The following is an 18,893-nucleotide window of genomic DNA, read 5'->3' as shown; positions in this document are numbered from 1 at the left end:
TTTCCGTCGCTAGAAGGATGGTGAGAAGCAGCCGCACCAAAGGCAGAGATTACGGTTACTCCTTTGCAGCGGCTTTTCTGATCGTTCCTTGAAATGTTACCCCACTTCGGACTCTTGCTCAGCTGCAGCGCCATCACCGCAGCGGAAGTGTGTGAATGTGACAATTTGTCATAAAGACTTCAACCGTGCATGCCTTGAGAGAGACGTAGGCAGGTTTTTAAAACAGACTAAGAAGTCTGTAATTCTCTTCACGTGAATACGTGGAAAGTGTTTCTGAATTGGAATACGCTTTTCCTGACCAGCTGGTTCTGTGAAGTAATTGCGTTAAGTGTTTCCCTGGCCGTTGGTTTATCTTCTCCTGCTCTCCCGTGTTTGTAGCACCTTCCCCCACATGGCATTGCTATTTCAGGCCTACAGTAGACACACACAGTGTAAACTGCTCCCCCACCCCAACATCAAACCCACCGAAGTGCAAGGTCGCTTCCCCCGTCTTCATAGCAGAGGGTATCCCATCGAGGGGGCCCTGAGTCTGTCTTCCAAAACTACTCCAATTAAGTGTTTCCCTCTGGGTGGATGTGCTGCCAACTTGATGATCGTTCACGCAAGCAGATCTAAGCATTCGCTTCTGTTAGTGGCATTCCAGGCCTTGTCTGCCATCTTTTTTTTTTTTTTTTTTTGTCTTTTTGCCATTTCTTGGGCCGCTTCCATGGCGTATGGAGGTTCCCAGGCTAGGGATCTAATTGGAGCTATAGCTGCCAGCCCATGCCAGAGCCACAGCAACGCGAGATCCGAGCCGCGTCTGCAACCTACACCACAGCTCACGGCAACGCCAGATCGTTAACCCACTGAGCAAGGCCAGGGATCGAACCCGCAACCTCATGGTTCCTCGTCGGATTCGTTAACCACTGCGCCACGACGGGAACTCCTTGTCTGCCGTCTTTATGGAGTTCCATATTTTTTGAATGTGCAAAATTATTAACATAGCTGACACCTCAAAATTCCATGAAGTATTGTACTCAGAAGCCTCGTCTCCATCCTCTGCCTCCCGCCCCATCCGCCCCCTGCTCTCTGCTCATGTGTTTCTCTAGTTACTGCTTATCCATCCTGGGCTTCTTTTGGTAAAGTGGCTCTTCTTCCCCGTTCTTATCTAATAGGGAGCATTCTTGTCACGCCTTGCTTCCCACGGCGCCCTGGGCATGTCTCTGAGCATCAGGTACCCCTCATACAGGGAGCAATTCGATAAAAGTAAGCCGGCCCCGTGGGGTAACGCACCCTCTTGACCGCAGATGGGAAGAAGGCGTGGGGGCAGGGGCGTCGCTATAAAGGAAGGTCCCCAAGTCAGCTGCTCTGCAGATCTGGGATGGGAGGGACTCTGGCCTCTGAGGACCCCAAAGCCCAGCTTTCCCCTGGGTCCCCTCCTCTGTACAGTGAGGAGAAATTGTGGGGGTTAAAAAAGATACAAATACATAAGCCGGGCGAAGTACATTCTTACAGTGGAATATTATTCAGCTGGAGAAAGAATGGAGGGAGTTCCCATCGTGGCTCAGTGGTAATGAACCTGACTAGTATCCATGAGGACGCAGGTTTGATCCCTGGCCGTGCTCAGTGGGTTAAGGCTCCAGTGCCCCTGTGAGCTGAGGTGTAGGTTGCAGACACAGCTTGGACCTGGCGTGGCTGTGGCTGTGGTGTAGGTCGGCAGTTGCAGCTCCAATTCGCCCCCTAGCCTGGGAACCTCCATATGCTGCTGGTGAGACCCTAAAAGGACCACACCCCCCAAAACTCCCCTCATAATAGAAGAATGGAGTACTAATACCTGCTGGAACAAGACTGAACCTTGAAAATATCATGTCAGTGAAAGAAGCTAGACATAAACGACTATATATCATATGATCCCATATCTACGAAATATCCAGAATATGCAACTCCATGAAGCCGGGAAGCAGACTGGTGGTTGTCAGGGGCTGTGGGGGGCGGGGGAGTGACTGCTAATGAGCGAGGGGCTTCTTTTGGAGGTGATGGAAATATTTTGGAATTAGAGGTGAGGCTGCACAATACCGTATATGTACTAAATGCCGCTGAAATGCATGCCTGAAAGTGATTAAACATATGCGGCTTCACCTCAGTTTAAAAAGGAGGTAATTATGTCACATACCCATTGTCCCCAGAGAAAGGTGACAGCAGAGTGGATGGAAGTGCAGACCCCGGGGCCTCAGCGCCTGGGTTTGGCTCGGCTCTGCCCCTTATCGGCGCGGCCCCACTCCTGTTAACCGTGGCTAATTACTTCCCCCGGGGGGCCCCGGCCCCCCCCCCCGTCTGTAAAACGGGGGTGGTCCCATCCAAGGTGCTTGCTTGCGAGGATGGAGCAGCTAATACGTGGAAACGCACAGACTCGAGCCTGGCCCGTCCCCAAAGTGATATTAGCCGTCTTGGTTATTATTAGTTGCAGATTCCTGGCAGAGGATAGATTTTCAGTAAAATTTGGCGTATGTTTGCTGTCACACGGCCTGGCCACCGGTTGTCCTTGGGACACCGCAGACCAAGTTCTGAAATCACGTCCAGCCCCCAAGTTGGAAGATTTTCAATAGATTTTCCATGGCCCTGGTGAAAACAGAATCCCTCTGGCGTCCGTCCCCCTGAGCGGTGGGCGGGAGATGGGCTGGGACCACACAACAGGGACACTTACACCAGAGGTGACGAGGGACACCGAGGACAGAGCCAGAAATGTCATCAGGGCCACCAAGCATCTGGACTTATCGCCCGAAACCGCAGAATGACAGTGTGGACGCACGGCCGGCAGGGTTTGACGTGTTCGGTTCACAAGCATCCACCCAGATCCGGTTTGTGTGTGTGTGTTTTGTTTTGTTCTTGGTTTTGTTTTTGGTCTTGGCGGAGCCCCCAGGCCAGGGATCACATCCGAGCCACAGCAGTGACGACGCCAAATCCTTAATTACTAGGCCACCAGGAAACTCCCAGATCCAGTTTTTGAGTTCAAAAAAAAAAAAAAAAAAAAAGTCTTATTTAAATAAGGCTTTTACTTGTGATCTTAAAAAATAGATCCTCCCACTCAAAAAATGTAGTTGAGATGAGATGTGCAGAAAGGCGCACAGATGGTGGAGCATCCGTCGATCGAAGCTGTCACACACTGACCCTTCCTGAGTGCCCGGCATCCAGGCCAACAAGCGAGCAGGGTCAGCTCCCCAGAAAAGCCCCTCTGCCCCTTCCACTGACCCCCTGCAGCCACCACCAAGGGTATCCACGCTGGCAACTGATGACCACAACCCTGCGGCGTCACACAACACCCATTAATCTCAGTTTCTGTTGGTCAGTCCAGGTTCACTGGGTTCCCCGCTCAGGGGCTCCCAGGTTGTCATGGACTGAGCTGTGTCCACTGCAGAGCTCGGACCCACTTCCTGGCTCCTGTGGTTGTGGGCAAAACTCAGCTCCTTGCGGCTGTAGGACTGACGTTCCTTGCTGGCTGTGGGCTGGGCTGCTCTCGGCTCCTCGGAGCCCTGGCACTCAGTGCCCTGCGGCTCCCTCCCGTGTGGAAGCCCCTTCTTCACGGGCAGCGGGAGAGTCCCTTGCTCCAGTCTGCTCCGAGGGAGTCGTATAAACATAACCGTTGACGTCGTATCACCTTTGCCGTATTCCATTGGCTGGAAGCAAGTCACGGGTGCCCCCTGCCCTCCGGGTGAGGGGCTTAGGCAGGACGTGGCTCTTTGAGGGTCATCTTAGAACTCTGCCCACGAGCAGCATCGCTCAGCTCTGCCTGCCTGGGCACTTTAGGTAAAGGAATTGGGCAGTGAGTGTGTGTGTTTTTCGCTGGTTGGTGTCTTTCATGTAACGTGACGTCATGAGATTCATGTGTGTCCCTGTGTGGGCTCATGGCTGGTAGAATCCCACGGTGTGGCTGCACCGTAATTTATGTATCTCCCCAGGTCCTGATAGATACTTAGGCTGTTTCCAGCATGGGGCCATCATGCATAGTGGTGCGGTGAACATTCTAGAACCCGAGAATGCCTTTCTGGATATTCATTACAGTAGCTCTACAGAGCTTGTCGTGTGGCATATGTCATCCTGACTTGTTCTTCCACAGGTTTCTTTCTTTCCAGGCTTTTCCATTTTCTTGACTCCTTCTTAATTTAAAAAAAAAAAAAAAAAAAGCAAATGTCATGCAAGAAAGGAAAAAAACCCCACATGTCTACACATGTCTGTATGTTTGGGGGAAATAGCTGAAAGGACGTACCCAGAAATATCAGCATATTTCTATGTTGCACATGTCTTTGTGTGTGTGTGTGTGTCTTTTTTCACATCTTATTTTTAGTCATTTTTTAAAATAAGGACCATGAATTACTTCCGCAGTCAGTACAGAGGGTCCTCTGTCCAGATAAGACCCGGTGAGTGTCTCCCCCTGTCTTGGTCTGACCTCCCGGAGCCCCGGCGACAGCAAGTAGGTTTCATCTCAGGGACACAGAGGGGAGCCGTGCATGTGCCCGCCCTCCTGCCCTCCTGCCCGGCTATGAGACGACTTGGCGATGTCCTCCTCTCTCAACAGGACCAGGCGGTTGGGACAGATGCAGTGTCAGAAAGTCTCAAGGATGCTTTGAAGCACCTGGTTAGTTCCGCCTCCCCGTCGGTGGTTCTGAGCACCAAGCCCGCGGATGTGAGGGAAATTCAGGTAAACTGCTTCGCAGGCCGCGGGTGCTTGGCGACCCAGAGGGACCACAGTCTGCCTCCCTTGGACAGTCTGTGCTTTCCCCGCCCTCCGCCCACCTCGTTGAGCCAGACTGCATGATCACTTGCTGGGGGGTAATGACCTGGCCTGGGGCGAAGCTTTGAGTTCAGGGCACAGGGTTCCAAAGCCCCACGGGAACGAAGGAAGAGGAGTCTGGACCCCTCAGCCCGGCCAACCCTGATTCGCCCACAGCCTCTCCTCTTCAGGAACCCACACTTGACTTTCACTGTCCACCCAGAGCCTGCTGCCTGAGCCCTTATCCTTCCGGGATTGAGGTCCAAGGGAACTTGCCCCAAGGCATATACAGCGAGCTCCCTGGACGCGCAGACTTTTACCCGGGCTGGGGGACACCTGGTGACCAGGCCCTGCCTCCAGTAGCACCATCTCTTGGAGGGCTGTCTCCCTTGGGCCGTGCGGCCACATGAAGCTGTCTCTTCTGCATGGACCAGTCCCATGCTGCCTGCCCCTCCCCTTCCCCCCCCCCACCACCTGATTAGCTGCTGCTCCTCTGACCAAGTTCATGTTCAGGACATTTGTCCAGGGCAGCCTCCCTGGGCTTAGTCTCACATCGTTATGGGCGAAACTTCTAAAAGCTTTTGCTTGAGGTGAATTCATTCTCCCAGTTACGAGCCGATCCTGTGTGTGTGTGTGTGTGTGTGTGTGTGTGTGGTATCTATCAAGATTTTATTTTATTTTTTATTTTTTATTTTTTGTCTTTTTAGGGCCGCACCCGCAGCATATGGAAGTTCCCAGGCTAGGGGTCCAATCAGAGCTGTAGCTGCCGGCCTACACCACAGCCACAGCAATGCCAGATTCAAGCCGTGTCTGTGACCTATACCACAGTTCACGGCCACATCGGATCCTTAACCCACTGAGTGAGGCCAGGGATTGAACCTGCGTCCTCATGGATACTAAGATTCATTTCTGCTGTGCCATGATGGGAACTCCTATTTTTATTTTTTTAAATTTTTTATTATAATTGACTTACAGTGTTTGGTCAGTTTCTGTTGTACAGCAAAGCGACCCAGTCATTCACATATATCCATTCTTTCTCTCACACTATCCTCCATCCTGTCCCATCACAAGCGATTAGATATGTGGTTCCCTGTGGTATACAGCAGGGTGAGCCCATCTTTTTATGACAACAAATACTTTTATTTTCCTGAAAGTTATTTTTCATGCGTATTTCCCGTATTTTTATGTGGCATGGTGGACTATCCATTGTTGTTATATAGTTCACCACGAAATCAATTTGAAGATAGAACTTTTTTTTTTTTTTTTTCATTTTACGGCCCTACCCACAGCATGTGGAGGGTCCTGGGTCAGGGATTGAATCAGGGCTGCAGCTGTGGCCTGCACTCTTTAACCCACTGTGCTGGGTCGGGGATCAAACCTGTGCCCTGCAGTGACTAGAGCAGCTGTAGTCAGATTCCTTTTTTTTTGGCTGCCCCGTGGCCTATGGAGTTCCCAAGCCAGAGATCAGAGCTGAGCCACAGTTGTGACCTAAGCTGCAGCTGTAGCAACGCTGGATCCTTAATGCACTGTGCTGGGCCGGGGATGGAACCTGTGTCCCAGCACTCCCAAGATGCTGCCAATCCCATTGCACCACAGCGGGAACTCCTAAAATAATGGAACTTTTAATATGATGTCTTTTTGGCTATGCCAGTGGCATGCAGGAATTCCCAGGCCAAACCTGCACCACAGCAGCAACCCACACCATAGCAGTGACATTGGATCCTTAACCACCAGGCCACCAGGGAACTCCCTAGTATGATTGTTTTTGATGCAGGTTCTGGTCTCTGGTTCTTGTTAGGCATCCCCAGCTGTGAGTGTGCAGAGTCTGGAGACAAAGTGCCTCATTCACTGGACTAATATCAGTGGATCAGGGTGTTTTGTGATGTGCTCTGGGCATTGGGGGTTGTCAGAACGTAAGAAACAGGCCTCCTCCTCCCTTTGCAGCAGCAGGAGCAGCTGAGTAAGCAGACAAGCGGAGTGCGGTGTGTGTGGGTGTTTGTGCAGGATTCCCCAGGGCGGACGGTAGGTGGGGCTCCGCCCGGAGACTGGGGGTCAGGCCTGGCTTCCCAGAGGCGAGAGCAGAGTCTAGGCTGCTCTCCTTCAGTGATTCTGTCCTGGAGGTTTAGCTCAGATCAGAGGTACCCGGCTGTTTTGAATATGACTAAAATTTTAACGTCAAAATGTAAGACACTTCACAAAATAGTACTGTATTTTTAGAATTCATTGATTCTGACAATAAAGGCTCCAAGACCTACCGCAAATTCAATAATACTTTTAAATAGATTTGTGCAATTTATATATCAAAATAGCCTATATATTATATTGGTCAGGGTTTTTGAGAGAAACAGAACTTATAGGGTGTGTGTGTGTGTGTATCTTCTATAATAATAGCCTCCATAATTGCATAAGCTAGTTATATATATATACAATTTTTTTCATACACACATTTGGATATTTCTTGTAAGGAATTGGCTCATGTGGTTATAGATGCTGACAAGTACAGGAGGATGCAGAGGCTAGAGGACTGGGAGAGTTGATGCTTCCATTCAAGTCTAAAAGCAGGAGAAAACAGATCTCCCAGCTCTAAGGCAGTTAGGCTTGAAGAATTCCCTCTGGGGGAGAATCAGCTCTCTGGTCTACGCAGGACTTCAACTGATTAGACGAGGCCCACCACATCAGGGACACAATTTGCTTCAGTCTGTCTGTTGAGCTAAACGTTAATCTCATTAGAAACCTCCTCTCAGACACACCCAGAATTCTGTTTGACCACATACCTGGGTGCCCCATGGTCCAGTCAAGTTGACACATAAAATTAACCATCACACATATACAACTGATAAAACATGGCCTCTCCATCCCAGACAGGGGGGTTGCTCTGTGCCCAGTGCCCTCGGACCTGGTTTTTAAGGGCTTCTGTGATTATTTCTTGGCCTCCCAAGACCTGCAGCTCGCAGCTGGCAACCCCCTGGCTCAGAAGAGCCTTTTCTAGATGGTAACCTAAACAATACGACGGTTGTTTGAGACATTAGCGAGTCCTCCCCCAAAAGCTGAGGTCAAATGGGTGCTTAAGAGCCCCCCGTGGGAGGCTGTCACTGTGCAGAGATCCGTGACGCCTCCGAAAAGCCTTTCCAGGATCTCAAACGTTTGTACCTTGGGAGTCCCGTACTCAGGGCCGTGGGTGGGAGGGGGGAGCTAGCTTGGAGAGGCCGTTATGGAGGTGGGGTCCTCTCTGCTTGGGGCGCTCTCTGGTGGAGATGCGTCGATGCTGATTTGAGGACGTGGTGATGAGGCTGGCCCAGCACCTGCCTCTGCTTCCTCCCCACCTGGATGGAGGAGCTGCCTGGAGGTGGGAGGTTGCCCTCTGCATCCTGGCTGGTGTCCCGCTCGGTGCTAGGGGGTGGTGCATGCCTGCAGCCTGGAGAGGGCGTCCTGCTCTGTCTTCAGCACCTGCTGGGTCAGGCGTGGACCCATCGCCACCCACAGCCAGATTCTCGGGAGCCTTCTCTGGCCGAACGCTCTGTTGCTTCACCTGCTTCCTGTGGGAAGTGGCGGTGGGCGAGCGGTACCCTCTGCCCCCTTGGAAGAGACAGTTGTTAACGGAGCAGGCCGGGGGCGAGGGTGGGGCCAGGCTCCCTCTGCAGGTTCTCGTGAGGGTTCCTCCCGTGTGGCAGGTGCCTGGCGGCCGCTGCCCCTTCCCCCAGGTCACTGCCCTTTGTGTGACTTTCTGCAGCATCCACAGCGCACCCCGTCTACTCAGGAATCCTGCCCTCCCAAACCTCCAAGGGCTCACGAGCTCAAACTCTTGGTCAGGAACATCCGAGCCTCCCTGCTGAGCCGTCCTGGTGCTTCAGGTGGGTGATGCTGCCGCAGGGGCTCCCAGGTGAGGGCAGGGGGCCCAACGAGCTGTGGGCGTGGCGTCGCAGCGGGAGCAGAGGGGAGGGGTGCCTTGGGGGGGGGGTCCTGCTTGGGCCCCCCCCGCCTTCTTTTGTGGCTTCCCATGGCCAGGTCTGTGGCGTGATCTGTGCCTCTCAGCCAAGAGCATCACCGTGGTAGGGATGCGAGCCCGTGAAGCCACGTGCCAGTTTTGCACACGGGAAGCCTAAAGGAAGAAGGAAGCATCTGTTGCTGGCCCTTTTCTTTAGTCTAGAAGCCGCTTTTCTTGGGATTTTTTTTCACCGGTGACCTTGTAAATGCACGCCGAGCACCTCTGACTGACACGCACCCTCTGCTGCCCTGGAAGGGGAGGTGCCACATGTGGGGACCCTGGGGTGCCAGGAGGGGCTGCTCTGGAGGGGAAGCAGAAACGCTGCAGAACAGATGACTTTTTTGGTGATTTTAAATGACAGCCAAGGAGTTCCCGTCGTGGCACAGTGGTTAACGAATCCGACCAGGAACCATGAGGTTGCGGGTTCGGTCCCTGCCCTTGCTCAGTGGGTTAAGGATCCGGTGTTGCCGTGAGCTGTGGTGTAGGTTGCAGACGCGGCTTGGATCCCACGTTGCTGTGGCTCTGGCGTAGGCCGGTGGCTACAGCTCCGATTCGACCCCTAGCCTGGGAACCTCCATATGCCGCGGGAGTGGCCCAAGAAATGGCAAAAGGACTAAATAAATAAATAAATAAATAAATAAAATGACAGCCGAGACCCCACATCCCTGGTAGCTTAGGACCGGACACCTCTTTCCACTGGGGTTCAGCTGTGCAAAGAAGAGCAGTGAGTCCTTTTTTACTGTCTGAGAACTTCAGGGTCGCTTATCCTCATTTGCAGGGAGTTTCTTCTAGTTCCAGAAGCACAGGCAGGCCGCACTTAACAGCCACCCTCCGTGAGGCTGGGAGTGGGTGACTGTTCGGTACAGACACTTGGACGTCACCAAGTGGCCGCGCCGCTTAGCGGCCGGGAGGGACTCCCGGACCCATGTGGCCAGGATCAGGGTGCCCCTTCTTCACCTCTGTCTGCAGCTCCCCCTCTGTGTCCAAGTCTCCCCTTGAGAGTGGTTGTGAAAATGTGTCAGATGATGTGTGTACAACACCAAACACCAACCCCCTGCTACACAGGAAAGGGCCAGTGCACCGCTCATCTTTTTTTTTTTAAACTTTTTAGGGCTGCACCCTCAGCATGTGAGAGTTCCCAGGCTAGGGGGTGACTCGGAGCTGCATCTGCAACATACACCACAGCTCACAGCAATGCCAGATCCTTAACCCACTCAGCGAGGCCAGGGATTGAACTCCCGTCCTTATGGATCAAGTTTGTTAAGGCTGAGCCCCAGCAGGAACTCCCCAGCATTGATTGTTGACTACACAGTATAATCGTTCATGGCTTTATGCTGTGGGGCAAGCATCGCCTCAAGGCAGACACAACCCACCCGTTCATTGAAATGTCCCGTTATCTGGATCAAATACCTCAAAAAGTTTTGACTGAGCCAGTCAGACCTAAAACCACACACTGTAAGCAAGGAAACGGGTTCTCTGAGGTACCCCCAGATTTAGCGGTGGCCTCTACCTTTTGCAAGTGGGGCCCACATCTCTGCTGGAGCGTCACCCCCAGGGAAGGTCCCTCACGGGGTGGGGGAGGGAGCAGGGGCACTTGGGGTCAGCCCAGGCTGTGGATATCCAGTGAGTAGATTCTCTAGCCCCAGGTGAAGTGCTTTGAGGGTTTGTAAATGGCAAATGCAAGGCACACTGGGAGTTCCCATCGTGGCGCAGTGGTTAACAAATCTGACTAGGAACCGTGAGGTTGTGGGTTCGATCCCTGGCCTTGCTCAGGGGATTAAGGATCCAGCGTTGCCATGAGCTGTGGTGGAGGTTGCAGATGCGGCTCAGATCCCACATTGCTGTGGCTGTGGCTGTGGCGTAGGCCGGCGGCTATAGCTCCAATTCGACCCCTAGCCTGGGAACCTCCATATGCCAAAGGTGTGGTCCTAGAAAAGGCAAAAAGGCAAAAAAAAAAAAAAAAGGCCCACTGGACCCTCAGAAGTGGGGGAGCCAAGACCACAGGCAGTTCATCAGCCTTTCTTTCCTGTGCAAAATGTCTCGATGCACCGAGAAAACAAGACTAAAGCCCAAATGGTGCCACTCTGTGTGATTACAGGCAGCATTCGCCCGGTGTGCGTAGTTCAGCTGAACGACCCCGCTCAGAAGTTCTCCAGCGCCGTCTCCAGAACCACCACGGCCCTCACCTGGGATGAAGAATTCGCCTTGTGCGTACAGTTGGTTTCCAGGAGCTCGGGGTTCCACGGCCGCACCCCCCGGACGGCCACATTCTAAAACTATTTTGCAGTGTTGTTCACAGGGAAAGAAGGGAGGGAGGGAAGGAGAGAAAGAAAGAAGGAAGGAAGAGAAGTGTGCTAAGCATCTGCAGTAACTTACATACGCGGATTTCTTTTCAAAGGCATATCCCTTAACCTCGATCCCTCCTCCCCTAAGTCCCCGTGCCCTGCTCTGGCAAGAGAGAGCTGTTGTTGGGCCTCCTGCTTGCTCTAGAAACACCATCTGGAGCAGAACAGAAGGACATTTCTTTCTTTCTTTCTTGTCTTTTTAGGGCTGCCCCCACAGCGTATGGAAGGGCTCAGGCTAGGGGTTGCATTGGAGCTGCAGCTGCTGGCCTACGCCACACCACAACAATGCAGGATTCAAGCTGCATCTGCAGCCTACACCATAGCTCACGGCAACGCTGGATCCTTAACCCACAAAGCAAGGCCAGGGATCAAACCCAAGTCCTCATGGATACTAGTCGGGCTGGTTACTGCTGAGCCCTAGCAGGAACTCCAGTACTGACGATATCTGATTGATACTAAAATCTGATCAAGAGAATGGGAAAAGGCAAGAGTGTAGAGACCACTTATAAATGATGCTGTAGGAATTCTGACTGATGTATTATCACATAGAATCCAGTGGCACATTAAAGCAATACACCGAGACTGACTGAGTTCATGCCAAGAATGCAAGGATGGTTTAATATGAGGAGATCTATTAAAGAAATCCGTGTCACTAGATAAAAGGAGAAAACAAACGTATTATCTCTATATGTGCCCAGAAGATATTCAGTGACATAAATGCCCATTTCTTTTCTTTCTTTCTTTTTTTTTTTTTTTAGGGCTGCACTTGTGACATACGGATGTTCCCAGGCTAGGGGTCAAATCGGAGCTGTAGCTACCGGCCTACACCACAGCACAGCAATGCCAGATCTGAGCTACATCTGTGACCTACACCACAGCTCACGGTAACGCCAGCTTCTTAACCCATTGAGCAAGGCCAGGGATCAAACCTGCATCTTCATGGCTACTAGTTGGGTTCTTAACCTGCTGAGCCATGACAGGAACTCCCCATTTCTAATTTTAAAACTTAATTAGAACAAGATTTATGGTCATTTCTTTAATAAGATTTGTTTTAAAAAATCACTGAAAATGATAAATACTAGAATCATTCCCATTAAAGTCAAGAGAAGGATACCCACTGTTTTGTTCCAGAAGTACTGGTTAAGGCAATTAGATAAGAAAGAGAAATAATACACAAGTACTGGAAAGGAAGAGGCAAAACGAATCGTTACTTAGAGATGATATTATCGCATATCTAGACTGCTTAAGACAATCAATTAAAACTATTAGAAATAATGGATATAGAATAGAAATAATATCTAAAACCAATATAAATAATATTTCAGTAAAGTAGGTGGCTACAAAAATGTAGAAATCAATCCGTTTCTGGTACTTAAGTAATTAGAGGGAGTTCCTGTCGTGGTGCAATGGAAATGAATCTGACTAGGAACGATGAGGTTGCGGGTTCAATCCCTGGCCTTGCTCAGTGGGTTAAGGATCTGGCATTGCTGTGAGCTATGATGTAGGTCTCAGATGTGGCTCGGATCCCACGTTGCTGTGGCTGTGGTATAGGCTGGTGGCAACAGTTCTGACTGGCCCCCTAGCCTGGGAACCTCCATATGCTGCGAGTGTGGCCCTAAAAGGACAAAAGACCAAAAAAAAAAAAAAAAAAGTAATTAGAAAAACCAACAGAATTCCATGTGTAATATGAAGAGCTTTTATAAATTATTAATGAAAACATGAGCAGGCTCTTAGAAAACTGGGCAAAATCGCTGAACTAGAATTACAAAAGTAGGAGCTATAGATAGCTAGAAATGTCTTAAGGGAGGTTCCATCTCAGAAGTAAAGTAATGCAAACGTAAACAAAAGAGCTTGTTTTTCACCTTATAGCTTGTTAAAGTGAGACTTATCAGTGGAAGTACATGTTGGAATGATCATTCCAAAAGTCATCAATATATATGAAGAAAAGCAAACCTCTAATATGCATGTGCTTTTTGACTGGCAACTGCTTTTTTTCCTAAAGAAACAATCACATAATGTGTACATTTGAGGATGTTTATCTCAGCTTGTTTATAAATATGAAATATTGGAAAAAACCCATTATAGAGGGTTGGTTATGAAGGAATTGCCTGAATAAAATCTCATCAGGCCGGGGAGTGGAATACTAGACACCTGTTAAAAAGGATCTTGCTCTGTGGTTATTGACATGGAAAGATGTCCATGATATCTTAAGTAAAAAAACAAGGTTATAAAGGAGGCAGGAGGTATATTATGTTCTAAATTTGTTTTCAAATATATAATTATACCTTATATGGCAATATCTTTCAACACAGTAACTGCTAGCCACATGGAGCTCTTAAAATTTCAATGAAGTGAAATTAAAATTAAACTCCGTTCCTCAGTTCGTACTGGCCACATTTCAAATTGTCAACGGCTCTATGTGGCCAGTGGCCCCCGAATTTGGTAGCAGCTCTCCAGAGCGTTTCCATCGTCATCCAGGAAGTTCCATCACATAATCCTTGGAAACTAATCACCAAATAATCACAGTAACTATTTCTGGGTAGTCAAGTTGCAGATGACTTCGTATTTTGGTTATATGTATCTCCGCCATTTCTTAAATATTGGCAGTGATTTGCATTCCTTTCAATAATCAGAAAACCAACACCATTTCAAAAAAAAAAAAATAGTGAAGTGTTTTTAAGGCTTCATAGCCTTTCTTTCTTTCCACAGTGAATTGAACGCCAAGTCGAGGGAATTGCACCTGCAGATCTCAGAGGATGGGCCGTCCTCAGAAGGTAGGTGTCCAACAGGTGGGCCCTGCCCTCTGGGAGGGTCACCCAGCGGCCCTGACCAGGGCCTCGGGGCGGGGAGGGCAGGAGACCCAGTTGAGGGGTCAGCCTCTCCCCTGAAGCCACCCTGGTCTTCCCAAGGGAATGTTTGGTTGAATGTCCTCTCTGGTCATAGCAAGGCCATACGTTTTGCAAGGTCATACATGTATTCAACTGGTTCCTTTTTTCTTAAAAAAAAATCCAAATTTTTTATTCAACAGTTCTTGGCTTCGAGAAGCAGTTCTCATCTCTCTTAGCCTTCTAGACCTTGTTGTGGATTTTTTGTTTGTTTCTTAGATTTTTTTTTTTTTTTTTTTGGCTTTTTGTCTTTTCTAGGGCCACACCCGCGGCATATGGAGATTCCCAGGCTAGGGGTCTAATCGGAGCTATAGCCGCCAGCCTACACCAGAGCCACAGCAACGTGGGATCTGAGCTGCGTCTGTGACATCTCCAGGATCCTTCTCATCTCACAGAACTGAAACTCCGGCCCCATTAAACAGCCCCCCTGCCCCCCCCCCAACTTCTGCTTTCTGTCTCCATGAATCACACCTGACTTTTCCTTATAAACTAAAGCCACAGCAGCTTGACATGGACCCACACTGTAGATACAAGAAAGCAACGATCAGATGTAAAAGACTCACTAAAGTGCTCACGGACCTGGGTGTGCGTGGGTGTAAATTAATAATTTCGATCTTTATTCGTTTTTTTAGAATCTCTGAGTACATACCAAAGTTGGGAGTGGTGACCCTTGCCTGGCTTATTTAGCTGTGAAACCAAGCTGTCAGGGTATCTCCCGAAGTTACAAAGACACAGGAAGAAGCAATTCAAAGTCCCCGCTATGAGCAGGAATTCTGAGGTGGCCTCCTTGGGTCTGTAACGTGGATGCTCCTGGGATGAGAGCTGACCTTCCAAGAGGCGTGTGATCTGCATGCAGGGCGGGACCGCGCTTTGTCTCATCCGTTCTGGGGGCACCACCCCGAATGTTTGAGTGCCCAGATCCTAAGAACAGGGACCCTGTCTTTCTTGCCCACAGCCAGTTTGCAGCTGACACCGATCTGCCTTTTTAATCTCCCTTCTAGATTCCAGTTTCCATCGCCTGACCCCTGATGTCCTTCAAAGCAGTAGTTTCTAGCCAGTGTAGGTCAGACCTTGCCTCTCATCATCCTCTGTCTGTAGCCTCTGTTGATCTGGAACATTCCACAGCCTCCCTGTGTCTTTTTTGACCTCGTGGTTTCTAAAACGTTCCCAGCAAGAGCAGTGCGAGTCAGGAGCTGGTTCCGGTTGCACCAGATCACTGGCCGTCCCACCTTGTGGTCCCCTTGGAGACACCCAGTGTGTCCCTGCCTGTCCCCTGTCTCTCTAGGTCTGTTGGCGATGACGACTGTGCCCTTGGATTTATTTAAGAAGCAGCCTTCTGGGCCACAAAGCTTTACGCTGACCAGTGGGTCCTCCTGGGGCAGCTCGGCCCTGGGTTCGGTCACGGCAGAGGTAAGAGGTCATTCGCTCTGGGGCCACATTCAGCTCGACCTGCTCGGGACAAAAGAGTGTCTTAACTTAGGTTTGTCAGAGTCCTGTTCTTTTTTTTTTTTTTTTTTTTTTTTTTATTACGCAAATGAATTTATCACATCTGTAGCTGTATAATGATCATAACAATCTAATTTCCCAGGATTTCCATCCCACAGCCCAAGCACATCCCCCCACCCCCAAACTGTCTCCTCCGGAGAGCATAAATTTTTCAATGTCTGTGAATCAGCATCTGTTTTGCAAAGAAGTTCAGTCTGTCCTTTTTTCAGATGCCACATGTCGGCGAAAGCATTTGATGCTGGTGTCTCATTGTACGGCTGACTTCACTTCGCATGATAGTTTCTAGGTCCATCCATGTTGCAAAACATGCTGGTATTTCATTCTTTTTAATGACCGAGTCATATTCCATTGTGTATCTGTACCACCTCTTCTGGATCCACTCCTCTGTCGATGGACATTTAGGTTGTTTCCATGTCTTGGCTCTTGTAAATAGTGCTGCAATGAACACCGGAGTACATGTGTCTTTGTGAGTCATGGTTTTCTCTGGGTAGATGCCCAGGAGTGGGATTGCTGGATCAAATGGTAGCTCTATGTTTAGTTTTCTGAGGAATTTCCATACTGCTTTCCACAATGGTTGCACCAATTTACAATCCCACCAACAGTGTAATAGGGCTCCTTTTTCTCCCACCCTCTCCAGCACTTATTGTTTATAGACTTATGGATGATGGCCATTGTGGCTGGTGTCAGGTGGTACCTCAGAGTGGTTTTGATTTGCATCTCTCTAATAATGAGTGATGTTGAATATCCTTTCATGTGTTTCTCGGCCATCTGTATGTCTTCTTTGGAGAACTGTCTGTTTAGATCTTCTGCCCATTTTTTGATAGGCTTGTTTGTTTTTTTGGTATGGAGCTGCAGAAGGTGTTTATAAATTTGGGAGATTAATCCCTTGTCAGTGGATTCACTGGCAAAGATTTTCTCCCATTCTGTGGGTTGTCTTTTCATGTTGTTTAGGGTTTCCTTTGCTGTGCAGAAACTTTGAAGTTTAATTAGGTCCCATTTGTTTATTTTTGTTTTTGTTGTCAATACTCTAATAGGTGGATCTGAGAAGATGTTGCTGTCATTTACGTTGGAGAGTGTTTGGCCTATGTTTTCCTCTAAGAGTTTGATAGTGTCTGGTCTTGTATCTAGGTCTTTAATCCATTTGGAGTTTATTTTTGTGTATGGTGTTAGGGAGTGTTCTAATTTCATTCTTTTCCATGTGGCTGTCCAGTTTTCCCAGCACCACTTATTGAACAAACTGTCCTTTCTCCATTGTATATTCTTGCCTCCTTTGTCATAGATGAGTTGGCTGTAGGTGCGTGGGTTTAATTCTGGGCTTTCTGTCCTGTTCCACTGATCTACATTTCTGTCTTTGTGCCAGTACCATGCGGTTTTGATGATTGTTGCTTTGTAGTATAGTCTGAAGTCCGGGAGCCTGATTCCTCCAGCTCCGTTTTTCTTTTTCAGGATGTCTTTGGTTATTCTGGGTCTTTTGTGCTTCCAAACAAACTTTAAAATATTTTGTTCAAGTTCTGTGAAAAATGTCCCTGGTAGTTTGATAGGGATTGCATTGAATCTGTAGATTGTCTTAGGTAATGTAATCATTTTGATAATATTAACTCTTCCAATCCATGAGCATGGTATATATCCTTTCATCTATTTGTGTCATCTTTGATTGCTTTCATCAGTGGCTTATAGTTTTCAGAGTACGGGTCTTTTGTCTCTTTAGGTAGGTTTACTCCTAGGTATTTTATTCTTTTGGATGCAATGGTCAATGGGATTGCTTCTCTAATTTCTTTTTTTGCTCTTTCATTGTTAGTGTAGGGAAATGTCATCAATTTCTGTGTATTGATTTTGTATCCTGCGACTTTGCCAAATTTGTGGATGAGATCTAACAGTTTTCTGGTAGAGTCTTTAGGATTCTCTAGGTATAATATCATGTCATCTGCAAATAGGGATAGTTTTACTTCTTCCTTTCCAATTTGGATTCCTTTTATTTCTTTTACTTCTCTGATTGCTGTGGCTAGGACTTCCAGAACTATGTTGAAGAGTAGTGGTGAGAGCAGATATCCTTGTCTTGTTCCTGATCTCAGCGGGAATTCTTTCAGCTTTTCACCATTGAGAATGATGTTCTCTGTGTGTTTGTCGTATATGGCCTTTATCATGTTGAGGTAGGTTCCTGTTATGCCCACTTTCTGAAGGGTTTTTATCAGAAATGGGTGTTGGATTTTGTCAAAGGCTTTTTCCGCCTCTATTGAGAGGATCATATGGTTTTGATTCTTCAGTTTGTTAATGTGGTGTATCACACTGATGGATTTGCGGATGTTGAAGAACCCTTGCATCCCTGGGATAAATCCCACTTGAGCATGATGTATAATCCTTTTAATGTATTGTTGGATGTGGTTTGCTAGTATTTTGTTGAGGATTTTTGCATCGATGTTCATCAGTGAAATTGGCCTGTAATTGTCTTTTTTTGTGGAATCTTTGTCTGGTTTTGGTACCAGGGCGATGGTGGCCTCATAGAATGAGTTTGGGAGTATCCCTTCCTCTGCAATTTTTTGAAATAGTTTCAGAAGGAGAGGTGTTAGCTCTTCTCTAAATGTTTGATAGAATTTGCCTGTGAAGCCATCTGGTCCTGGACTTTTGTTTGTCGGAAGTTTTTTAATCCCAGTTTCCATTTCAGTTCTTGTGATGGGTCCATTCATCCTTTCTATTTCATCTTAGTTTAGTCTTAGAAGATTGTACTTTTCTAAGAATTTGTCCATTTCTTCTAGGTTTTCCATTTTATTGGCATATAGTTGCATATAGTAGTCTCTTATGATCCTTCGTATTTCTGTGATGTCCGTTGTTACTTCTCCTTTTTCATTTCTAATTGTATTGATTTGAGTCCTCTCTCTTTTTTGCTTGAGAAGGCTGGCTAGGGGTTTATCAATTTTGTTGATCTTGTCAAAGAACCAGCTTTTCGTTTCATTGATCTTTTCTATGGGTTTCTTTGTTTCTATTTCATTGATTTCTGCTCTGATCTTTATGATTTCTTTCCTTCTACTAACTTTAGGTCTTGTCTGTTGTTCTCTCTTGAGCTGCTTGAGATGTAAAGTTAGCTTGTTTATCTGAGCTTTTTCTTGTTTCCTGAGGTGGGCTTGTACTGCTATGAAGCTTTCCTCTTAGAACAGCTTTTGCTGCATCCCATAGGTTTTGGAGTGTCATATCTTCATTGTCATTTGCTGCTAGGTATTTTTTAATTTCCTCTTTCATTTCTTCAGTGATCCATTGGTTGTTTAGTAGCATGTTGTTTAGTCTCCAAGTGTTTGTGTTTTTTGCAGTTTTTTTCTTGTTGTTGATTTCCAGTTGTATAGCGTTGTGGTCAGAAAAGATGCTTGATATGATTTCAATTTTCTTAAAGTTACCAAGGTTGGATTTGTAGTCCAGGATGTGATCAATCTTAG

General features: G+C 48.0%; 1 protein-coding gene across 1 annotated transcript in view; it reads left to right on the top strand.

Annotated features, from left to right (window-relative positions):
* The window catches only part of C2CD2 (C2 calcium dependent domain containing 2), a 64,878-nt gene that overhangs the window by 24,810 nt on the left and 21,175 nt on the right, over window positions 1-18,893 (top strand). Inside the window, exons 5-9 of the mRNA XM_003358976.4 lie at window positions 4,553-4,675; window positions 8,478-8,598; window positions 10,831-10,939; window positions 13,787-13,851; window positions 15,248-15,372. Coding sequence (XP_003359024.1) covers window positions 4,553-4,675; window positions 8,478-8,598; window positions 10,831-10,939; window positions 13,787-13,851; window positions 15,248-15,372 — 543 coding nt within the window. The remainder of the gene's footprint in view (window positions 1-4,552; window positions 4,676-8,477; window positions 8,599-10,830; window positions 10,940-13,786; window positions 13,852-15,247; window positions 15,373-18,893) is intronic.

This window comes from Sus scrofa, chromosome 13, assembly GCF_000003025.6.
Source record: "Sus scrofa isolate TJ Tabasco breed Duroc chromosome 13, Sscrofa11.1, whole genome shotgun sequence".
Lineage (NCBI taxonomy): Eukaryota > Metazoa > Chordata > Mammalia > Artiodactyla > Suidae > Sus > Sus scrofa.
This window is presented reverse-complemented; position numbering and strand designations above follow the sequence as displayed.